The sequence below is a fragment of the Nothoprocta perdicaria genome, unplaced genomic scaffold (genome assembly GCF_003342845.1).
Source record: "Nothoprocta perdicaria isolate Ctin4 unplaced genomic scaffold, notPer1 scaffold_130, whole genome shotgun sequence".
NCBI classification, from domain to species: domain Eukaryota; kingdom Metazoa; phylum Chordata; class Aves; order Tinamiformes; family Tinamidae; genus Nothoprocta; species Nothoprocta perdicaria.
This window is the reverse complement of record NW_020454428.1, coordinates 1,647,602-1,664,596: the sequence shown is the minus strand read 5'-3', so window position 1 is coordinate 1,664,596 and position 16,995 is coordinate 1,647,602. Positions and strand designations below refer to the sequence as shown.

Below are 16,995 nucleotides of genomic sequence, written 5' to 3'. Positions count from 1 at the left end.
CTAACTACTCTACCAACCTCGCCACCAATGCTGACCCTGAGTCCACAGCTGGGCAGAGGGCTAAGTGGGGTCCAGAGCAATCAAGCTGCTATGAGTGTTTATTCCAGGTGCTCAGGAGAGGAGGAAGGGGAGGAAGAGGAGGAGGAGGATGACAGAGACAGGCACCAGATGATGAGGCTCACAGACTCTGCCAACGCACATCTGAAAGCCATGAAAACTGTCACAGGAGAGGCACTGTGGAGAGGCACGGAAAGCACAGCTCACCCTGAAACTGTGGCAGCTACATGACGAATCTCTTTCTTGTCCTTTTAGAAGCAGAAGGAAGAGAGGGCTTGCGATAGTATAGACTGTAATGAAAAGAAAATCAAAACTTCATTCTTTCAAGGAGCCTGCAGGGAACAACTTCATGCCATCAGTTTTGAAACAAAACTCGTCACTAACTTCATCAGGGAGTTCAAGTTTTCCTTCAAAACTAGTATTACAATATTTCACCTTTTCAGTTAACTTGCTGTCTCTGACCAGGCAAAAGGGCACAACTCATTGAGAAGAAGAGAAAGCAAAAATCAAGTTTTCCAAGACAGAAAGAGAATGGAGGGAAAAGAGCACATCATATGGCCTAGCTTCTTGTACAACACACAGTAGCAGAATTTTATATTCTGGTGGAAAAGCACAATGAATTTCRTTTTTGTGCTGCCCATCATAGCATTTGACGGACCTACTCAGCCCTGGCAAATGAAAAAAAATCTTAATTCCCATTTTAAACCTAAAGTCGCAATAAAAATAAATATTTGTTTATTTGTGCAGCTACTAAGATTCAAAAAAATATAGTATAAACAATAAAGGATAAATTATCTTCAGCCTGTACTCTGGTCATTGCAAAGAGGCTATCCAGCATTTCTTTCAGGTCCTATTAAGAGCTTTTTGGAATTCCTTTTTGTGTTTGCAGTACATATATCATTGCACAATATTTACCTCTAAAGCGAAAAAGGAAAGCTTCTGTCTCTCAAAAATAGCTGGTTCTGATAAAGCCACTTAAAATAATGCTGTGCTTCTCAATCTTAAACTAGCTAACAACATAATTTCTCTCTTTATTGCACTCATAAAAGAATGTTCAGGGTGTAAAGGTAAGTACCCTAAAGGCAGGAAATTGAGTAATTAAAGACTGCATCATAATGCATCTTAACCTCAGTCCCTCACAGCAAATCTTTGCCTGTAATTAGCTGTATTATTCCAGTGCTGTAGTACAAGGCATTCTACAGACAAAGCAAGAGAAAGCCTGTGCCCCTGAATTCAACTGGCTGCAACTGCTTGCAAGGGCTGGGGCCACCGGGTCCCTCTCTGTCTTTTCTTCCAAAGTAAACTTCTTGCATCTGCCATCTGGATCACATTAAATTAATCAGCGTGGCCTGAGCACAGAAGGTGCAGACGCGGCTCATGGCCCGGGAAGCCTGACCTCTCTTGTGTGTACTGCTTCCCCTCCATGCTGCCGGCGGGGAGGGAGGAAACGGTAATTCCCCCAAAGCGCTGGGATTACCCTGGAAACAGCAATTGGTTTTGTCACAGAGGAGAAAAAGGCTCTGAGCGGTACTTATTGCAAAAGAAAATGCCAGTCAGGAGAACTGTTTCTTGGGAAACTGCCGTCTCACCCGTATGTTTTCTCTCTGGTCAGTGCCATGCAGATCATTTTTCAGGCCAAAATCAAGCTTTATCCAGTTCTACAGTCTTGTTCAGCTGAACTAGTCTAATTAAATAGTAGAGAACAATTAGAGACAATAAACATACTGTTCTAGGCTGAATCCTGACCCCTGCTTCCACTGCTTTATCTCCTTTATGCACCGCTTCCTTCACCATCCTGGACTTCCCATCYTCTGGCAATGGGGGTCTACTTGCCTCAATTTACTCATTCTCTGCTATGACTTTGGTAAGAGAAGGGGACCTTATGAACACTGCTAATAAAAGGCATCTCACTGATCTATCATGTCTGTATTRCTGTAGGCATATCTGTAGAGCTGCACCCCTTAAACAAGACATTGGGGGTTGCATTTATGATTATATGTGCTGTTAAAAAATGCATTTCATTAGTCATTCTCTCTTTGTCTGCCAGTGTGCTATAAGAGCAGAGTGTCGTGGAAAAACACTTCATGGGGAAGGAATCAGATGTTGCGAAATTTTTCTTGGAGTAATCCCATAATCTGGTATTTCAGAAGTCGTGCATCTGTAATGCAGACAGCTTTTGCTAGGGAACAAGGCTTGCCTGGAATGACTATATGATGTTAAATCTAAGCTTAAACAAGACTGCTGTAATTGTTGCTTGTGCACAACAATGTTTTCACAGTTTGCTTTCCAAAGACTGCAATATTAAATTGTATAAAATTAGCATTTATTGTCTTCAAAAATAATGCTGCCATCCTTGGATTTTTAAATGCTGCTGACTAAGCTTAGTCTTCTGTGGCTTTGTCAGCATTTCCATCACAAATCCTGCTGAGAAGAGTGTGGGATAGGAGAAAAAGTTGGGATTCATTACTTCGGCCAGATGAAATGATAAATGAGGTGAAACTCTGATTCTCACAGGTACTGGATGCCTAATTGTATGAATTGTTGAAGTTAATTAATGYGCTTTGGTAGAGGCATCAGCAAATACAGGAAAAAAATCGTATGCTACGTAATTCTTGAATTATTCTGAAAAATCCTCCAGGTTTCTGATATAAAGGTAGGAGAAACCTAGCAGGGACACAGGGATATGTAAAAGAAGACAAATAACAAACAACTTCCTTTACAACCCTACTGTACTGTATCTGGAAATGAAGGAAAAGAAAGCAAAATACTGGTCACTGGCTTTGCAGTCTCCTGCTCCTTACATCAAAGAAGAGTAATAGAGACAATAGTTACTGCCTCCTCCCATCATGAAAGCTAAGGACAAGAAAGGTAAACTGATTTACTAATGCACTCAAGACAGAGAAAGCTTTTTAATGCTAGTCTATACATAACTGGGCTTTAACAAATGAAGCTATTTCTGTACATGTAAAAAGACAAACCTAATTTAGATTGGTGAATGACTTTCCTTGTTGGTATAGCTTAGATCAGTTCTTGGAATAGAATAAAGTACTTTTGGCCACTATAAATGCATCTTCATTAGGATTTTTGCTGTTATAACTATAACAAATTGGGTCATGTGTTTCTTTTCCATGTGACATTACTATGCCAGCAATGCTTTTAAGAGCAAGCCTTACTTAGGCAGGTCTTGAGGAACACTTTTAAGCACCCCAAGCAAAGGCAAACAAACTCTCACTAGTCAAATGTGCAGGCAGGCCCAAAGCAAGAATAGAAYTGGCTGGATAACATGTACCAGGCTCTGAAGGATAACATGAAGGCCACTTGACATTCGAGATATCAGATATCCAAGTAAATGCAAAAAACATGGATGTTGTGTGAGAAGTGGGAAGGTGGCATACCTCTAAGTTAAAAATTCTCYGGAGTCTCAAAGAATGTATTTGCCAAACACTTATCTTTTAGTAGTTCAGGTCTGGAGTAGCAAAGCAATTCCATTCTCTGAAACACATTTCTGAACTCCAACTGAAATCGAATGCAAACCCTAGAAATCTTTTTCCTGGCACTGGAAAAAAAAAAACAAAACACACACACAAATGAAAAACCAAACAACTTCCCCAAACTATATTCTTATTCTCCAATAGGCAGATCCAATCACTGCTTTGCAACAGACCAGATCGTCACGATCTTCACAGTTGCAGATGTGATTCCTCACTCTTCACCCAGTTTTGTCAAAGGTCATTTGATAATCACTGACAATAAAATAGTGTTTTCTTCAGAACTGTCGGCTGAAAACACCTGAAAAAAAGGTAAGTACAGTAACTGTTACAAAATTATATTTTGTGCTTTCTGACACATTGCTCTTCTTCAAACCAAAGCGCTTACCCAACTCTCTACCTGAGACAATACACTAGGTTCTGTACTTGCTTGACTAAGCAAARGTCCTCTATAGCGCAGCCACTGGAAAGTTGAGCTCAGTGACTGGGAACTGCTGTGTCTATTTGTTAAAGCTATGCCTGTTCATCCTCACAGGCAGCTTGTGGTACACATGAGGTAAATGCCAGAGGGTCATCAGACCATTTCCAAAGAGAAACCCTCTCCTGGTATCCTGTGGGAATGCAGTGTGCCCCCCTTGGCTTTATTCCTTGTTCTTCGAATGAATAATTTGCGAGCTATGTAGGAGTATATGCAACTTGCAAAAATCCAATGACATGTACAATCAAGAACGCCAAATACAGAAATTATTTTTGGTAGCTTGAGCTCACATTCATTTCATCGTGGCTACAGGAATGTTGAACAGACTCCCTAGTTTGTGCTGCAATAGGTTTTGATTTTGTGGTCTACAAACAGCATTTGCAACAACGCAAAGAAAGTGCAAGTACCTGTGGCTGAGGGATGAGGAATTTGGGTAGTAAAATTGCTTTTCAAAACTCCAAAGTACYACTGGCACCAAGATGATGTTACCAGCTTACTTTAAATTACCAGCCATTGCCAGTGTCTTCACTTTCTCCTTAAAGTCTTTACATGACTCTCAGTTTCAGAAATAGCAACTTTGAGACTGTTGTAAGCAACTTGTCACATACTTGTCTTCTCAGTTTTTATCTCCATTTCCTATGTTTCTAGGTCTTGGYGCTTATCCTAACATAAAATTACCTTCCCAACAACTATTACTTCCATGGCCTCCACAATTGTCTTTCCAAAAGACTGGAGTCCATCTCTCTGCAGGACACTGCAGCCGTGAAATCTTTTTTGCTCCTCTTCCGGCACCAGGGCTCTTTACTGCTGTCCTGTCAAATCAGTGCCTCTGTGTTGTGCCCTGCGCTTGCTCTGGCAGAAAGATAATGTGAAATGGAAAATATCAGTCTTCATTACCTTAGCATCTCCGCAAAWGTGTTTACTGAGAAAGGAGATAAGTAACGCATTGCATTTAAACCACTTCTAAGACTGCTCAGAACTTATTGGGAAATCCAATTTCTAATGCATGTTTCAGTAGATCCGGCAGTTAAATACATCAAAATCTATTTTACTTGCCTCTTTTACTTGTGGCTAATCCTTTCGTGTCATCTTGATCAGTGAATATTTTATCAGTAGTACCTGAAATTATTATACTAAAAACTTCTCACCAAAGCTTAGCCTCGAGAGTTTAGGAAGGAAAACTTATCTTTAGCATCCCAGTTTCATCAAAATATCCTTTGAGGGACAGCCAGAGTATGACTGTCAGAAAATTGAAGTAAATAGAGAAAGAAAAACAAAGAAGTGAATTGTTTAGAATTTAATTTCTAATGACACTTGTTTTGAATTGCAAAAAAAAAAAAAAAAAAAAGAAAGAAATTTGGAATGATTCCTCTTTAACATGTGTGCCTTGAGAGAGATCATTTTAATCTAAACAAGTGAACTTCAGCTGTTTTCTTATCCCTAATTCCATTTCCAGTTTTGTATATGAAAATGTTACAAACTGACAATATATATTTGGTATATTTAATTTTAGGGGGAGAAGATAGGCATATTTTCTTAGTTACACCAAAAAAAATATTGCTACACAATTGAAATGACTTTTTCTTTCAGCTTGCCTCACCCTACTAATTATAGTCTCTACCTTATGACTTCCCACCTTTATTACCTCTAACAGTCCCCTCTATACTGCAGCAACTACCTTCTTCTTATGCTTGGCTTCAAGCACAACTAATAGTGCAAATACTACTATTTCTCAAATGGGCTATCTGAGAAGAATCATGACCTGGTAGAAATTCAAATGGTTCTTGCAACAGATCAACTGAATTTAGGATACTAAAATTTAAATGTTGTCCAGCCCAGCATGTGGGACTTAGTTTACGGTCATAGATTAAACAATGATGTAGGACTAACCTTTTATATATTGGATGAAAATATAAAGATAAATATAGCTACCTTGTGAACAAAGGTAGTATACAAAGTTTAACTTCAATTATCTACCATTAGCTCTCTTTTGCATCAGCTCTCACACTGTCATGGAGCGTAAAATAGATCGGAGAGTACAAATCTCACAGTAATCAGTCTGCCCCAGGCTTTGAGACCACAAACATTTATAGAACTACAACGTTTTTAACACTATTCATTGTGCACCTCATAACTATGTTTTGACCCATCTCCTGCAAATAAAGTAAGTTGTTTTGTGATTGGAGGGTGAATATCATGAATGAGTACAGATAAGTACTTGCTATTTTACTAGAAAAATATAAAGGTTTTGAACTGCAAAGGAACAGGTATAAGGAGGATAAAAACTTCATCCTGCTAGAAAGGGTGTCAGTATCATAAGTTCTTCTTTGCGGTTCTGTGTGCTATAACACTGTACTCTATTCAAGAAGAACGGGACAAAAGTCAAGGATGAGCGTTGCACAGTGGCAGGAAGGGAGCTGGGGTTGCTACGTCTCTGCGGCCTTAAACTGGAGAAAACTTTTCTCCTAGTAATATCCGCCTTGTCTTAAGGACTCAGGCTTCATAAGGAGATTGAACTGTTATCGGTCTGACTTTCTAAATTTCTTCAGGACGTTTTGTTCTGCATTTCCTGACCTAAGCTAGTGGATTAAGATGCTTTGTTTGAATTTTTCCTTTCCACTTAGGCCATATCAGTGATTCATCCTATAGCATTTGGCAAATCAATTAACATTATCCTGCATCTGTTTACATGCTTGCAATGAGACAATGATAGAAGCAAAGGTCTTGCTTGTTTTTCTGCACAAGATGTTCCAGACTTTTACTGAAACATACACAGTGCTTGAATCCAGTTGCCACATTACAATCTGTAAGGAGCTGCATGTCAAAAGGAGAAAGCCAGCTACATAAGCATCTGGCAAATTGAAGGTTTTGCGCGCTCTGGGGATCTTTTTACTCTAAGTCAATGCCCCAACATTAAAGATACTGGTCCAAATGTAATCAGTCAGTTTATAACTCTAAAATGCAGATATCAACTGCTAGAGGATACGGTAGCTTGAGAAAATTTTAAGGGTTTTTCATACCGCTTATATGTAACTATTTCTTTTCTTCAAAAGGTTGTACAAAMCCAAACTCTAATATTCTACTTTGCAACCATAGGTATTACAGTTAGTGGTGAAACACTTACTTCGACAATACTAATATTTTTTGTTTACACAGCAGTATTTGGATTAAAGAGAGGTGAACATAGCAGCTTAACATAGTGAAACTTAACACTGCTTAGTACAGCAGCAGTGAACATAGCTATGACAGACATTTTTTTCCTCCTGGAAATAACGAAATCAGTTAATCCAAATTTTATAGTGGTACTGTTTACAGTATTTAACCAGTATGAATACTACAACTTTATGTCCTAATTAACTGGAAAAGTATTTCTGCCATGTAGATATATTGCTTTTTCAACTCYCAGTTAATTCCAGATTTAGATACTGTTTTAAAAATAACTGCTGATAGGATAAGAAGAAATGGCCTCAATTTGTGCCAGGGGAGGTTCAGGATAGGTGTTGGGAAGAATTTCTACATGGAAAGAGTAGTCCAGGGAAATAGTGAAGTCACCATCCCTGGCAATGTCCAAGAAATAAGTTGATGAGGCTCTTAGGGACATGGTTCATCAGGCAGGATGTTGAAGGGCTTACAGTTGGGCTTGAAGGTCTTTTCCAACCATAATGATTCTATGATTCTACAAAAGTGAGATCTGAGGGTCCAGCACCCAGATTTCTGTCCTAGTGCCCAAATTCTGGAAGGACACTGAAAGTCTTTCTCCTGCTCACYGTGCCTGAAATGGCCTGTACTGTATTTGTCTTGTGTGACCTTGAAAGGGAAACCAAGACAAAAGGTGTTTATCTCAAAACCAGGGTGACATTTTCCTGAGCTGAAACACTGACCACTAGAAAACTCAAATCTTGGCCTGTCAGGGCAAAGAGCTAAGAAAAACTGGCTAAAAATGAGAGTTTTCTGTTTCTTTTTTGTTCGTTTGTTTTTGGAATGAGTAGGTAGCTGCAAGAGAGCACTGTGGCTGGCATAAGGCGCCAGCACTTACGTTCACATGTGGCCTGGTAGAAGCCTCAAGGGCCATTTCTACTTTCAAATGTTTCTTTGCGGCCCAGTAATAACATTCTGCAATTACTGCTCAGAACAAGGAGCATTTGCAAAAAAAAAAAAAAGAAAAAAGAAAAAAAAAAGCATTTAACAAACCAGCCATTCCTTGGTAATAAAAGCTATAAATTGCCAGATTTTTTGTGCAGGGGTCGATGCTTAATTGGCATGTGGTGTCAACTGCTAAGCATCTAAGCTAGGTACCACTCTTTTTGCAGGTTTCCCTTTGATGGGTCACCCAGAGGAACACCACTTTGATGTCAGATTTTGTTATAATTAAATTGCTTTTTGGAAGGAGGCAGTTTTTATATTGCCATGCAATTAATTCATTATTTGGAACATGCTCTCTATAACCTGCATCTATCAGAAACAGGTTATAATTTCAAGGACCATATTTCTGTGTAACAGATATGACTGCTGAGAATTCATAAACTGTTCAAAGAAAAATGTGTAACCAGTAAACTTCTACTGAGAAACACAGACTTGGCCAAATGAACCACCAATTTAGGGAATGAGTTGCCTTTGTTGCTGTGTTTACACGCAGGAGCAACAAATGCCATCACAGAAAACAGACCACAATTACATCCTAACTATTTAGGATACTCCTTTTATTATGCAATTATTTGAAAGAGCATAAAAAATTGGTTTGTTTGTTTGTTTTTTAATTCTAACATATCAAACGAGTTTACCTTCTATCACAACCCCTCACTTCTTCCTTCAATCTAGTTAACTACAGCTCTGACAGATCTAATCTAGGTAATTTGGGCCTAGGCATTTTGGAAATACAGAATGCTTCCTGCTTTTTGTTAAAAACAAGGAATTTGCACTATTTAATTTGATCCAGATTTCCTCCAGCAAAGGAGGGTGATGCCTCTGAAATATAATTTTCCTCTCCCAAGACCCTCCTCAAATGCTACTGACAGAAGTGAGGTTATGCCAGCATCTTGATCTGGCTTTAAATGATATGAGGAGGTTTGGAGGAAGTGTTTTCTTCCATTTTCTTAACCCTGAGTTGACCATTTCTGCTGATGAATGCTAACTTGGATTGTCAGCATCACCCAGAAGCTGGGAGACCTTACCAATTTCATAGGAGTTTCAGCACTGTAGCTCTTTGGGCCCTTAAACTGAGAATGTTTCCAGCAATATCAACCTAACACAGAAGAGTACAAAGGCTACAGGAAAAAAAGCAGCAGGAAAAAATGAAAATAAAGACACATTTTTTTTCTTTCTCTTTCAAATGTATATATTCCTGACTTTTGACCTGCTAGAGTAAAACAGATACATATATTAAAAAATAGAAACACACATATATAAAAATAGACACATATATGTTTTTTAAAAAAAATCCTCACATTTAAGTACTTATGGAAGAAAAAAAGATTGGTTCCCTCCTAAATAACATTCGAAGTAAACCATTCCATAGTACGTTTGCGTGTCAAAGTAACACTCAAATGAAGTGTGACGCGATGAAAATTTTTCTTGATGCTTTAAAGGGGCCAGCATTTTATCMATGGAATAAAGTGAGAACTATTTCTGCAAGACAGTCCAAATATTGGCAAAGGGAGCTTTAATAGATTTTTGCATGACACAAGGCCAAGAATGTTCACGTATGACTGTTGTCTCAAATTCCATGGCAAAAATCCTAGCGAATTCAACAGAAGATTTTCCCTCGACTTCAGTGGTCATGAGATCAGAAATGAGGGAGCAAAAATCAGCTTCTTGATGCTGAGCATGGATTTCAGCATTACAAAACGTGTTACCAACAGTGTTAGAACAGCTCATTCATACAGTACTTCTAATTAGAAAAGCATGGCCATGAGGCCCTCCAGAAATCTGTGAGGGAAACCTCTGAGTATGAGTTAATGGTTTTGAATTTTAAGTGCATCTTTCCCAGTAGGGTTAAGGTTGAGCAGAGCAGGTAAAACTGCTACTTCTGTTCATACTTGCTTGGTTATAAACACCGCTGACAGATATACGTCTCCTAAGCCCTTATTAAAGTCAGTGGCATCTCCCTAGTTGCACTCCAACTTTCTTAAAAGATGAAACATCAGTGCTGAGCATCCTGTTAGTGGTTAGGTAATAAATTACTCCTGTAATGCAGTATATGACATTATGGGTAGTTTTCCAAATCCCTTAGCTAAGACACTCAATTAGAAGCCTAAGCTACCAGTATTTAAAAAAAAAAAAAAAGTGGTAGAGCTTTCTTTTTACTTTTTTTAACCATTGCCTTAGAGACTAAGCTCTTTCTGCTCAATATACTAGTTTTATTCCAGTGAAAAAAAGACGCTCCACTTCCAAAATTTATAGGGTTCATTTATTACCTCTAGTAACATATTATACTGTATAAATACTCTATCCTTGTTATATGCCCTTTTAAAAAAGCGATAACTTAGAAGATCACATTAGACAAGAAGTATAAAAATAAATACGTTCATTATATGCATTTATTACAAATTATAACCCTTCCCAGAAGGTAGAGAAATATAAAATACTTATAAAGTATATAAAATCTATAGTAATATATTTTACTATATACATATGGAAAGCCATATTCTCTCATTGTCTATGGACTGGCACAAACTTTAATTAGGCAAACGCTGGCGTATTGCTGTGGATGGACCTGCTATCCTTCAGCTTTGTTTTCCCGCCTTATCAGTGATTTGAGCTCTACAAACCATCAGAGGCCACATGGGGGAGGTTCCCACCCATAGCAGGCATTTCTTTGATCTCTTTGCTATTCAAATGCAAATAACTACTGTTGGCTGGCACTGGGGGAAAGATCAGAGGGTGAAAGCGTAACTCCAACCCTCAATGCTACAAGATGGGTAATGTATGGCAGAACCATGTTCTGAATCCAAAAAACAGTGTAAGCCATGCATAAGGCACAGAGGTCCATATAGGCACTACCTGCTCCATGAAGATTTCCATTCTTTCTAGCCTCTGGGTTACATATATCACAAAAAATGCATCAGAGTGGTTGAGAGAAACAGACAGGCACACTGGGATGACATAAAGATATTTAAAAGAAAAATAACATTCAATCATCTGTGGAAGTGACTGAGTGGTGTCCTTGGTTATTTTTTTTACTCTTTACAGGTAGAGAATATGGCTTTGTTTTTATATAAAACTATTCTCTGAAACAATAGCAGCCATKAATGACATAGTTAAAGCTCCTTTTCTAATCCTGTTTTTTGCCCTTTGTGAGGTAGGTAAGCTCTGACCAATTATTTTAAGCTATCTTTTCTACTCTGCTGTCCCACCCCTTRAGAAAACTGGGGACTTCATCAGTACCACAATACAAATCTAAAAGAAGGGAAAAATAACTCAACCCCAAAAGGTTTGCTTAGTTATGTTTTGGCCACTGTTTATGTTTTGTTTAATTTGTAGCATACTTAAAAAGGGGAATCATAACGCCCTGGGGCCTTATCTGCTGAAGACGGACTAGTGACACTGGTCTGCTATCCTATCAAATTTGCGGTCGGCAGGATGTCCTTACAATGCAACACCAACTGAAATTATTTGCACTCTCCCACCTCAAGGAACCCTCTCATGACTGTGAACACAAATCACCTGCGCTACCTCTAGCCTCTTATTTTCAGTGCATTGTTCTGAAGGCAAAAAGACAAACAAACAAACAAATAAACTCTTTAGCTTTCCCAACCTATACTGTTTAACTGCAGTCAGTAATGTTGCAGAAGTCTATTAGGTGCTTCGGTTTCTTGGAAGGCTCACAGCTTTCTTGCGGCAGCACGCTGCCGTCATAAGAAACGCACTTTAACAACCTCTTCTTGAAACCTTTCCCACACGTCTTGGAGCACGGCGACCAGTCCCCGAGCTGCCACTGCGGGCACGGCACATCGGCGCAGGGCCGCACGTCGCTGGGCTTCAGTTCGCGGGCGCAGTCGGCGGCCGGCTGCCCCCGCAGGTCCCGGCACTCCACTGAGCGCCGCTGCCAGCCGGAGCCACATGACTTGGAGCACTCGCCCCACTCCTCGATGACCCACTCGGACGAGATGATCTCCCGGATGGCGTTGAAAGACTCCTTCCTTTTGCCAGGCACCTTCTCAGAGCTGGGCTGAACGGGCTTCTTCACAAAATAGGTGAATTTGATCTTAGGCTGCGGCAGGTCCCCTACTGTGAGCACCTGGATGGTCAGGGGCTCCTTCAGGGGGCTGAAGCTGCGGATGCGCTCCAGGGCGGCAGAGGAGCCACTGTACCGCAACACGCTGCCCTTGTATGTGATGTCCTGCTCCAGTGTTGACAATGTGTAGTCCCCATTGAGGATGTACGTGCCATCGGCAGCTTTGATGGCAAGGAAGCTGCCGTCATGCCGGGCGCCCCTGTGGTTCCGCTGCTTGACCTCGATGTTGGTCGCTCCGGCCGGGATGGTGACCACGTCATGATAGCCAGGCCTGCTGGAGAGAGAGCACACACACTGAGTGCTCAGTTCATCCCTGGTAGAACAAAATAGTTGTTCTGCACAGAGCTGAATTTCATTTGACGCTGAAACATTAAGCCCTTAAGCTATGGACTTGACAGAGCAAAAGAACGAAGGAACTCGCCAAGTCACATCCCACAGCGTTGCCACCACAGAGGTGTGACTGTGTGTCAGGGAATTCCATTGAGCGGGACCTCAACCAACCAACYGGTTTTGAGTGATCAAATTTCAGCTCCAAGAAGAGCCTCTTGCTGCCTCTCTTAGAGGAAACCAAAAGGTTGCCCCTACGCGATGCTAGCTAGAACAAAATAGCGGCTGCTGTCATACACTCACTTTGCTCTCACAAGTGTGCCAGTGACTTTCTTGCAAGTGGATCCGTTGCCACCGCAGATACCGCATTTGTCAAACTTCTTATTGGATCCCATTATCCGGTCACAGCCAGCCTTCATGCATTGCCCCTGCACGCACACCGAGGTGGAGTCGGGGCTGCATGGGGTGCCGTCCACAACCTTTAGAGGAAGAGCAGAGGGGTGCTTGATTAGAAGATGCACGTTCCTTTGAAACTTCACGATACAGACACATTAGAAATGTCAAATATGGACAGGCGAAGACCTGCTGCACCTGTGTTTTCAAGGCTTTTGAAATTAAAAGCAGGAGCAGCCTGTAGATTTAGGAGTTGTGTGGTGCTAGTTCATACCATTCTCAACATAATGATGTGCAATGGCAGCTGGAGAAACCAGTCCATTTTACTTTTATAAAAACTGTTATACTAATTTAGTATAAAGCAAGAACATTTTTTAATAATGTCACTGGAATACAGTCTTGGCCTTGAGGTAAAAGGACCCAAACTGCTTTCAAGGGTGCACTATCCATTCTTTCTTTCTAGGTGAGGAAAAAGAAGAGGGTTAGGGTGACAGAGTCCTGGAACAGGCTGCCCAGGGAGGTTGCGTAGTCTCCTTCTCTGGAGATCTTCCCAACCTGCTTGGATGTGACCCTGTGCCATGTGCTCTAGGTGTCCCTGCTTGAGCAGGGGAGTTGGATTAGATGATCCGTAAAGGTCCCTTCCAACCATTCTGTGATTCTGTGAATACTTCTCTACAAAAACCATCTGTGCTGTCACCCTGGTAGCTGTTGGCTCTCAACAACTTATGACAGTGAACTCAAGTAGCTATGCAAAATGAACATTTTTCCTTTTGTTTATTTTAAGCTGTCAGCATATTACTTACTAGGATGAGAAATTGCCGCTGTTTTGGCAAAGAACCTGCACGGTTTCCAAAAGTATCTCAGTGCAATCAACTTTGTGAAAGGAGAGGAAAGGAAACTAGGGTGGAGTGGGTAGAAAAGGCAGCATGTGTGGAATAATTGGAAGAACCATGCCAGAATATTTGGAGCATACTCTTCATTTGGAGCTTGTACTCTTCAGATTGCACGTGTAGGAGGGGAAATGGAACAATCTGGCTCAGATATACGAAATCTTAAAAATAGTTTCAGACATTGCGCTTGACTCTACGCAGAAAGTTGGAGGAAATAAAAACCTTTTTCATGATTAGATGGAAGAATAAGTTTGAAATACCTTTGGCTGTAAAACAAAGAAATATCCTGTTCCCTTTGCTCGGCAGACCAGTTTGCATCTATCCTTCGGAGAGACACCAGCAAACTTTGGAGTCCATTCGACTGCAGGTCCACTTCCAAATGGAGACTTGGAAAACTCATTGTGCTTTTCACATTGCTCCTCTCTAAAGGTTTTGCCTGAAAGGGGAAAGACATGTAGACATGAGACCATCCTCTTTATGTGGTCTTTACCCACAAGATCTCCTTCCTTCACATCAAGAAACGTGAAGAGCTCACCGTTGTTATCCGGACAGTCCTCGATATTGCACGACCTGTATTGCACCCGCTTCCCCTCGCAGTACTTCCCTCCGTTCCTGGGGACAGGGTTGTCGCATTCCCTGAAGGAGTATTGCACCCCGCCGCCGCAGCTGCGGGAGCACTCGCCCCAGGGCCCCCACAAGCCCCAGCTGCCGTGCACCGGTGTCTGGAACAATGACAGAGAGCAGAAGAATAGTTAATGTAGCACAGGAAATAAAAAACACAATACAGCAAATGCAAAAAGACACATAGTTTTTAGGTAAATCTTTTCTACAGAAAAGCTGTAAACTTGTTTAATTTACCWGCCACCTCAATTTACTTAAGTCCTTATGCCTGCTTTGATTACTCACACTGAAGTATTATTTGTGCTATGCTACAGGAATAGCCTGATTTTCTTAATACTTACATCATAATGCTTCTTCTCAGTTTTGTTCACACACTTGCCATTCATGCACCATTTCCCCTCTCCGCAACTGGTGCCATCCGCCCAAGGGAAATGTTTAGTCTGGCACACGAGCAGCCCTCCAGAAGTACCAGTACACCACAAGGTCGTACACGTACTGGCTGCGTCCGGGCAGTGTTTGGATTCATCTCCAAATGTAAACTGGCACTGCCTGTTGGCATCATACAAGGTGCCAGGCAAGTCAGAGGGAAGCTGTATTGGCTTGTGGGGCTTGTCCAATAAACACTCACCTGAAAAAGAAGGATAAAAAAACCACAATGTTGTCAGTGAGCTCAGTTTCTATGGGGAAAAAAAAAATGCATTTCCATCCCTGGAACTGGGTTTGCTTTATAAAATAATTCTTCAAGTTTTTCAAGACAATTTGTGCCACCAATTATGTAAARCCAGGGATCTTGTAAAATTACTGGCAGCATGGAAAAGGTTAACAGAAAGCTGCATGTGTTCCATTAAAAAGAAAAAAAGAAAAAAAGAAAGAAAAAAGAAAAGGAAAGAAACAGCAAACAAAAAGAAAAGGCAAGCACAAAGAAAAGCAAAAGGCAGTAAAACACGTGGCCTTAAATACCACATGAATGGAAAGCTTAATAATCTTACCATGACCATTATCCAAAAATGTTGTAATCATGTAGGCACTACATGGAGACCAAGGCTGGCTTCGATCCAGATTGGAAAGCATGGATGCCATCATGTGGAAATCCCGGCTTATCCCATTAATACTAGCACACTGCTTTGCATCATCGTGAGGCATGTTAAACACGTGGCCTTTAAAAGGAAAGAAAAAAAAGAAGAGTTTGTCATTTTGATTTTACAGTCTCYGACATCTGCATAACCAGTATCGTTTTAAATGTTACTCTACAGTTAAGTCTTCAGGCATTGAAAGAATAGACTGATGTGAACACTGCCAAATTTTAAACAGATTACAAGTTATCTTTGCCCTTCTCACAGGCTAATTTAATACATATGCTTTTTTTTTTTTTTTTCCCCCTCTGCAACCACAGTCAAATATTCAACTCTTACAGACACTGCTGTGCAGATTGGATCTGCTTTCCAAATATGAACCTGGGTGTGTGGGGGATATTCCTGGGGGAGCCCAGGATGCTCGAGGCCCCACAGGGAAAGCCCCAAACACAGGATAGGGTGTTCTGCACTTTACAGCATCAGCCTGGTTTCAGTTAATCAACAGAAATCTCAGTTCACATTTCAAGTACCTAGCTCGTGGGCTGTTGTAAAGGCAGCCTGCAAACCATCGTCTTCAATGATAGAGCAACTGCGGTTCAGATCGCAAACTGTTCCCACATCGGCCATCCCAAGAGTATCACATGTCTTGGCACCACAGAGGTCCTGCAGAAAAAGGCAGTTTCATTATTAATCAGATCAGAGACTTAACCTTGGCAAGAAAAATCCAATGCTGGCAAGTTGCCTTTACTTATGGAAAAAGCATAAATATTCAGCACTTCAATGGGTATGATGGCAAAAATCTGCCTTTGGAACATACACAGGGGTTACACATAGAAATAAAATGCATAATTTCCAGACTAAACCTGCTAAAAATATGGGGCAGAAGCACTTTGCACGTACTGTGGGCTTCACCTGAGATAGCACAAACAGTGGAATAAATGAATAAATCAAAAGCCTGCTCAGGGGAACCTGTAGTGGCACAAGGCTGTTCTGAGAGGTTTTTAAAGAATGAACTGGAGACAGGGGCCCTGCAGGGGGGAGCAGGGGGCACAGTGGAGCGTTAGGGCCTTCTGCCCTTACCTGTCGGGTGAAGAGGATGGCGGTGTCGTAGTGCTCGGCGTGCCGGTCACTGGGCGGGTTGTGCTGCTTCTGCCAGCTGCAGAAGTTCCTCAGTGTGAGAGCGGCATTGGACGAGATGTCGGGCCCCTTCCGCTCCTCATAAATGACCATGATCTTCACTACGACGAGGCTGATGGAGTTGCGGATGCTGGGGTGCTTGTAGAGCTTGGCCGCCACGGAGAGCAGCGTGAGCAGGTAGTGCTTGAGCCCACTGCCGTGGAACTCGGCCATGGACTGGTCAGCCACCAGCATGGTCTCCACGTAGCGCGGGCTGGACACGAACCTCTTCTTCCTTGGGCTCCTGCTTTCTATAGTA

At 41.3% G+C, this 16,995-nt stretch overlaps 1 protein-coding gene across 1 annotated transcript; it reads right to left on the bottom strand.

Annotated features, from left to right (window-relative positions):
• Window positions 1-10,610: 10,610 nt before the first annotated feature.
• On the bottom strand, window positions 10,611-16,982 carry ADAMTS1 (ADAM metallopeptidase with thrombospondin type 1 motif 1). The gene is made up of 8 exons (XM_026033674.1): window positions 16,641-16,982; window positions 16,091-16,223; window positions 15,477-15,644; window positions 14,829-15,115; window positions 14,402-14,588; window positions 14,127-14,302; window positions 12,887-13,062; window positions 10,611-12,527 (listed from the first exon to the last, which is right to left on the bottom strand). Exons 1-8 carry the CDS (start codon window positions 16,929-16,931, stop codon window positions 11,786-11,788), a joined length of 2,160 nt encoding a protein of 719 aa, XP_025889459.1. The 5' UTR covers window positions 16,932-16,982; the 3' UTR covers window positions 10,611-11,785.
• Between the last annotated feature and the right edge of the window lie 13 nt (window positions 16,983-16,995).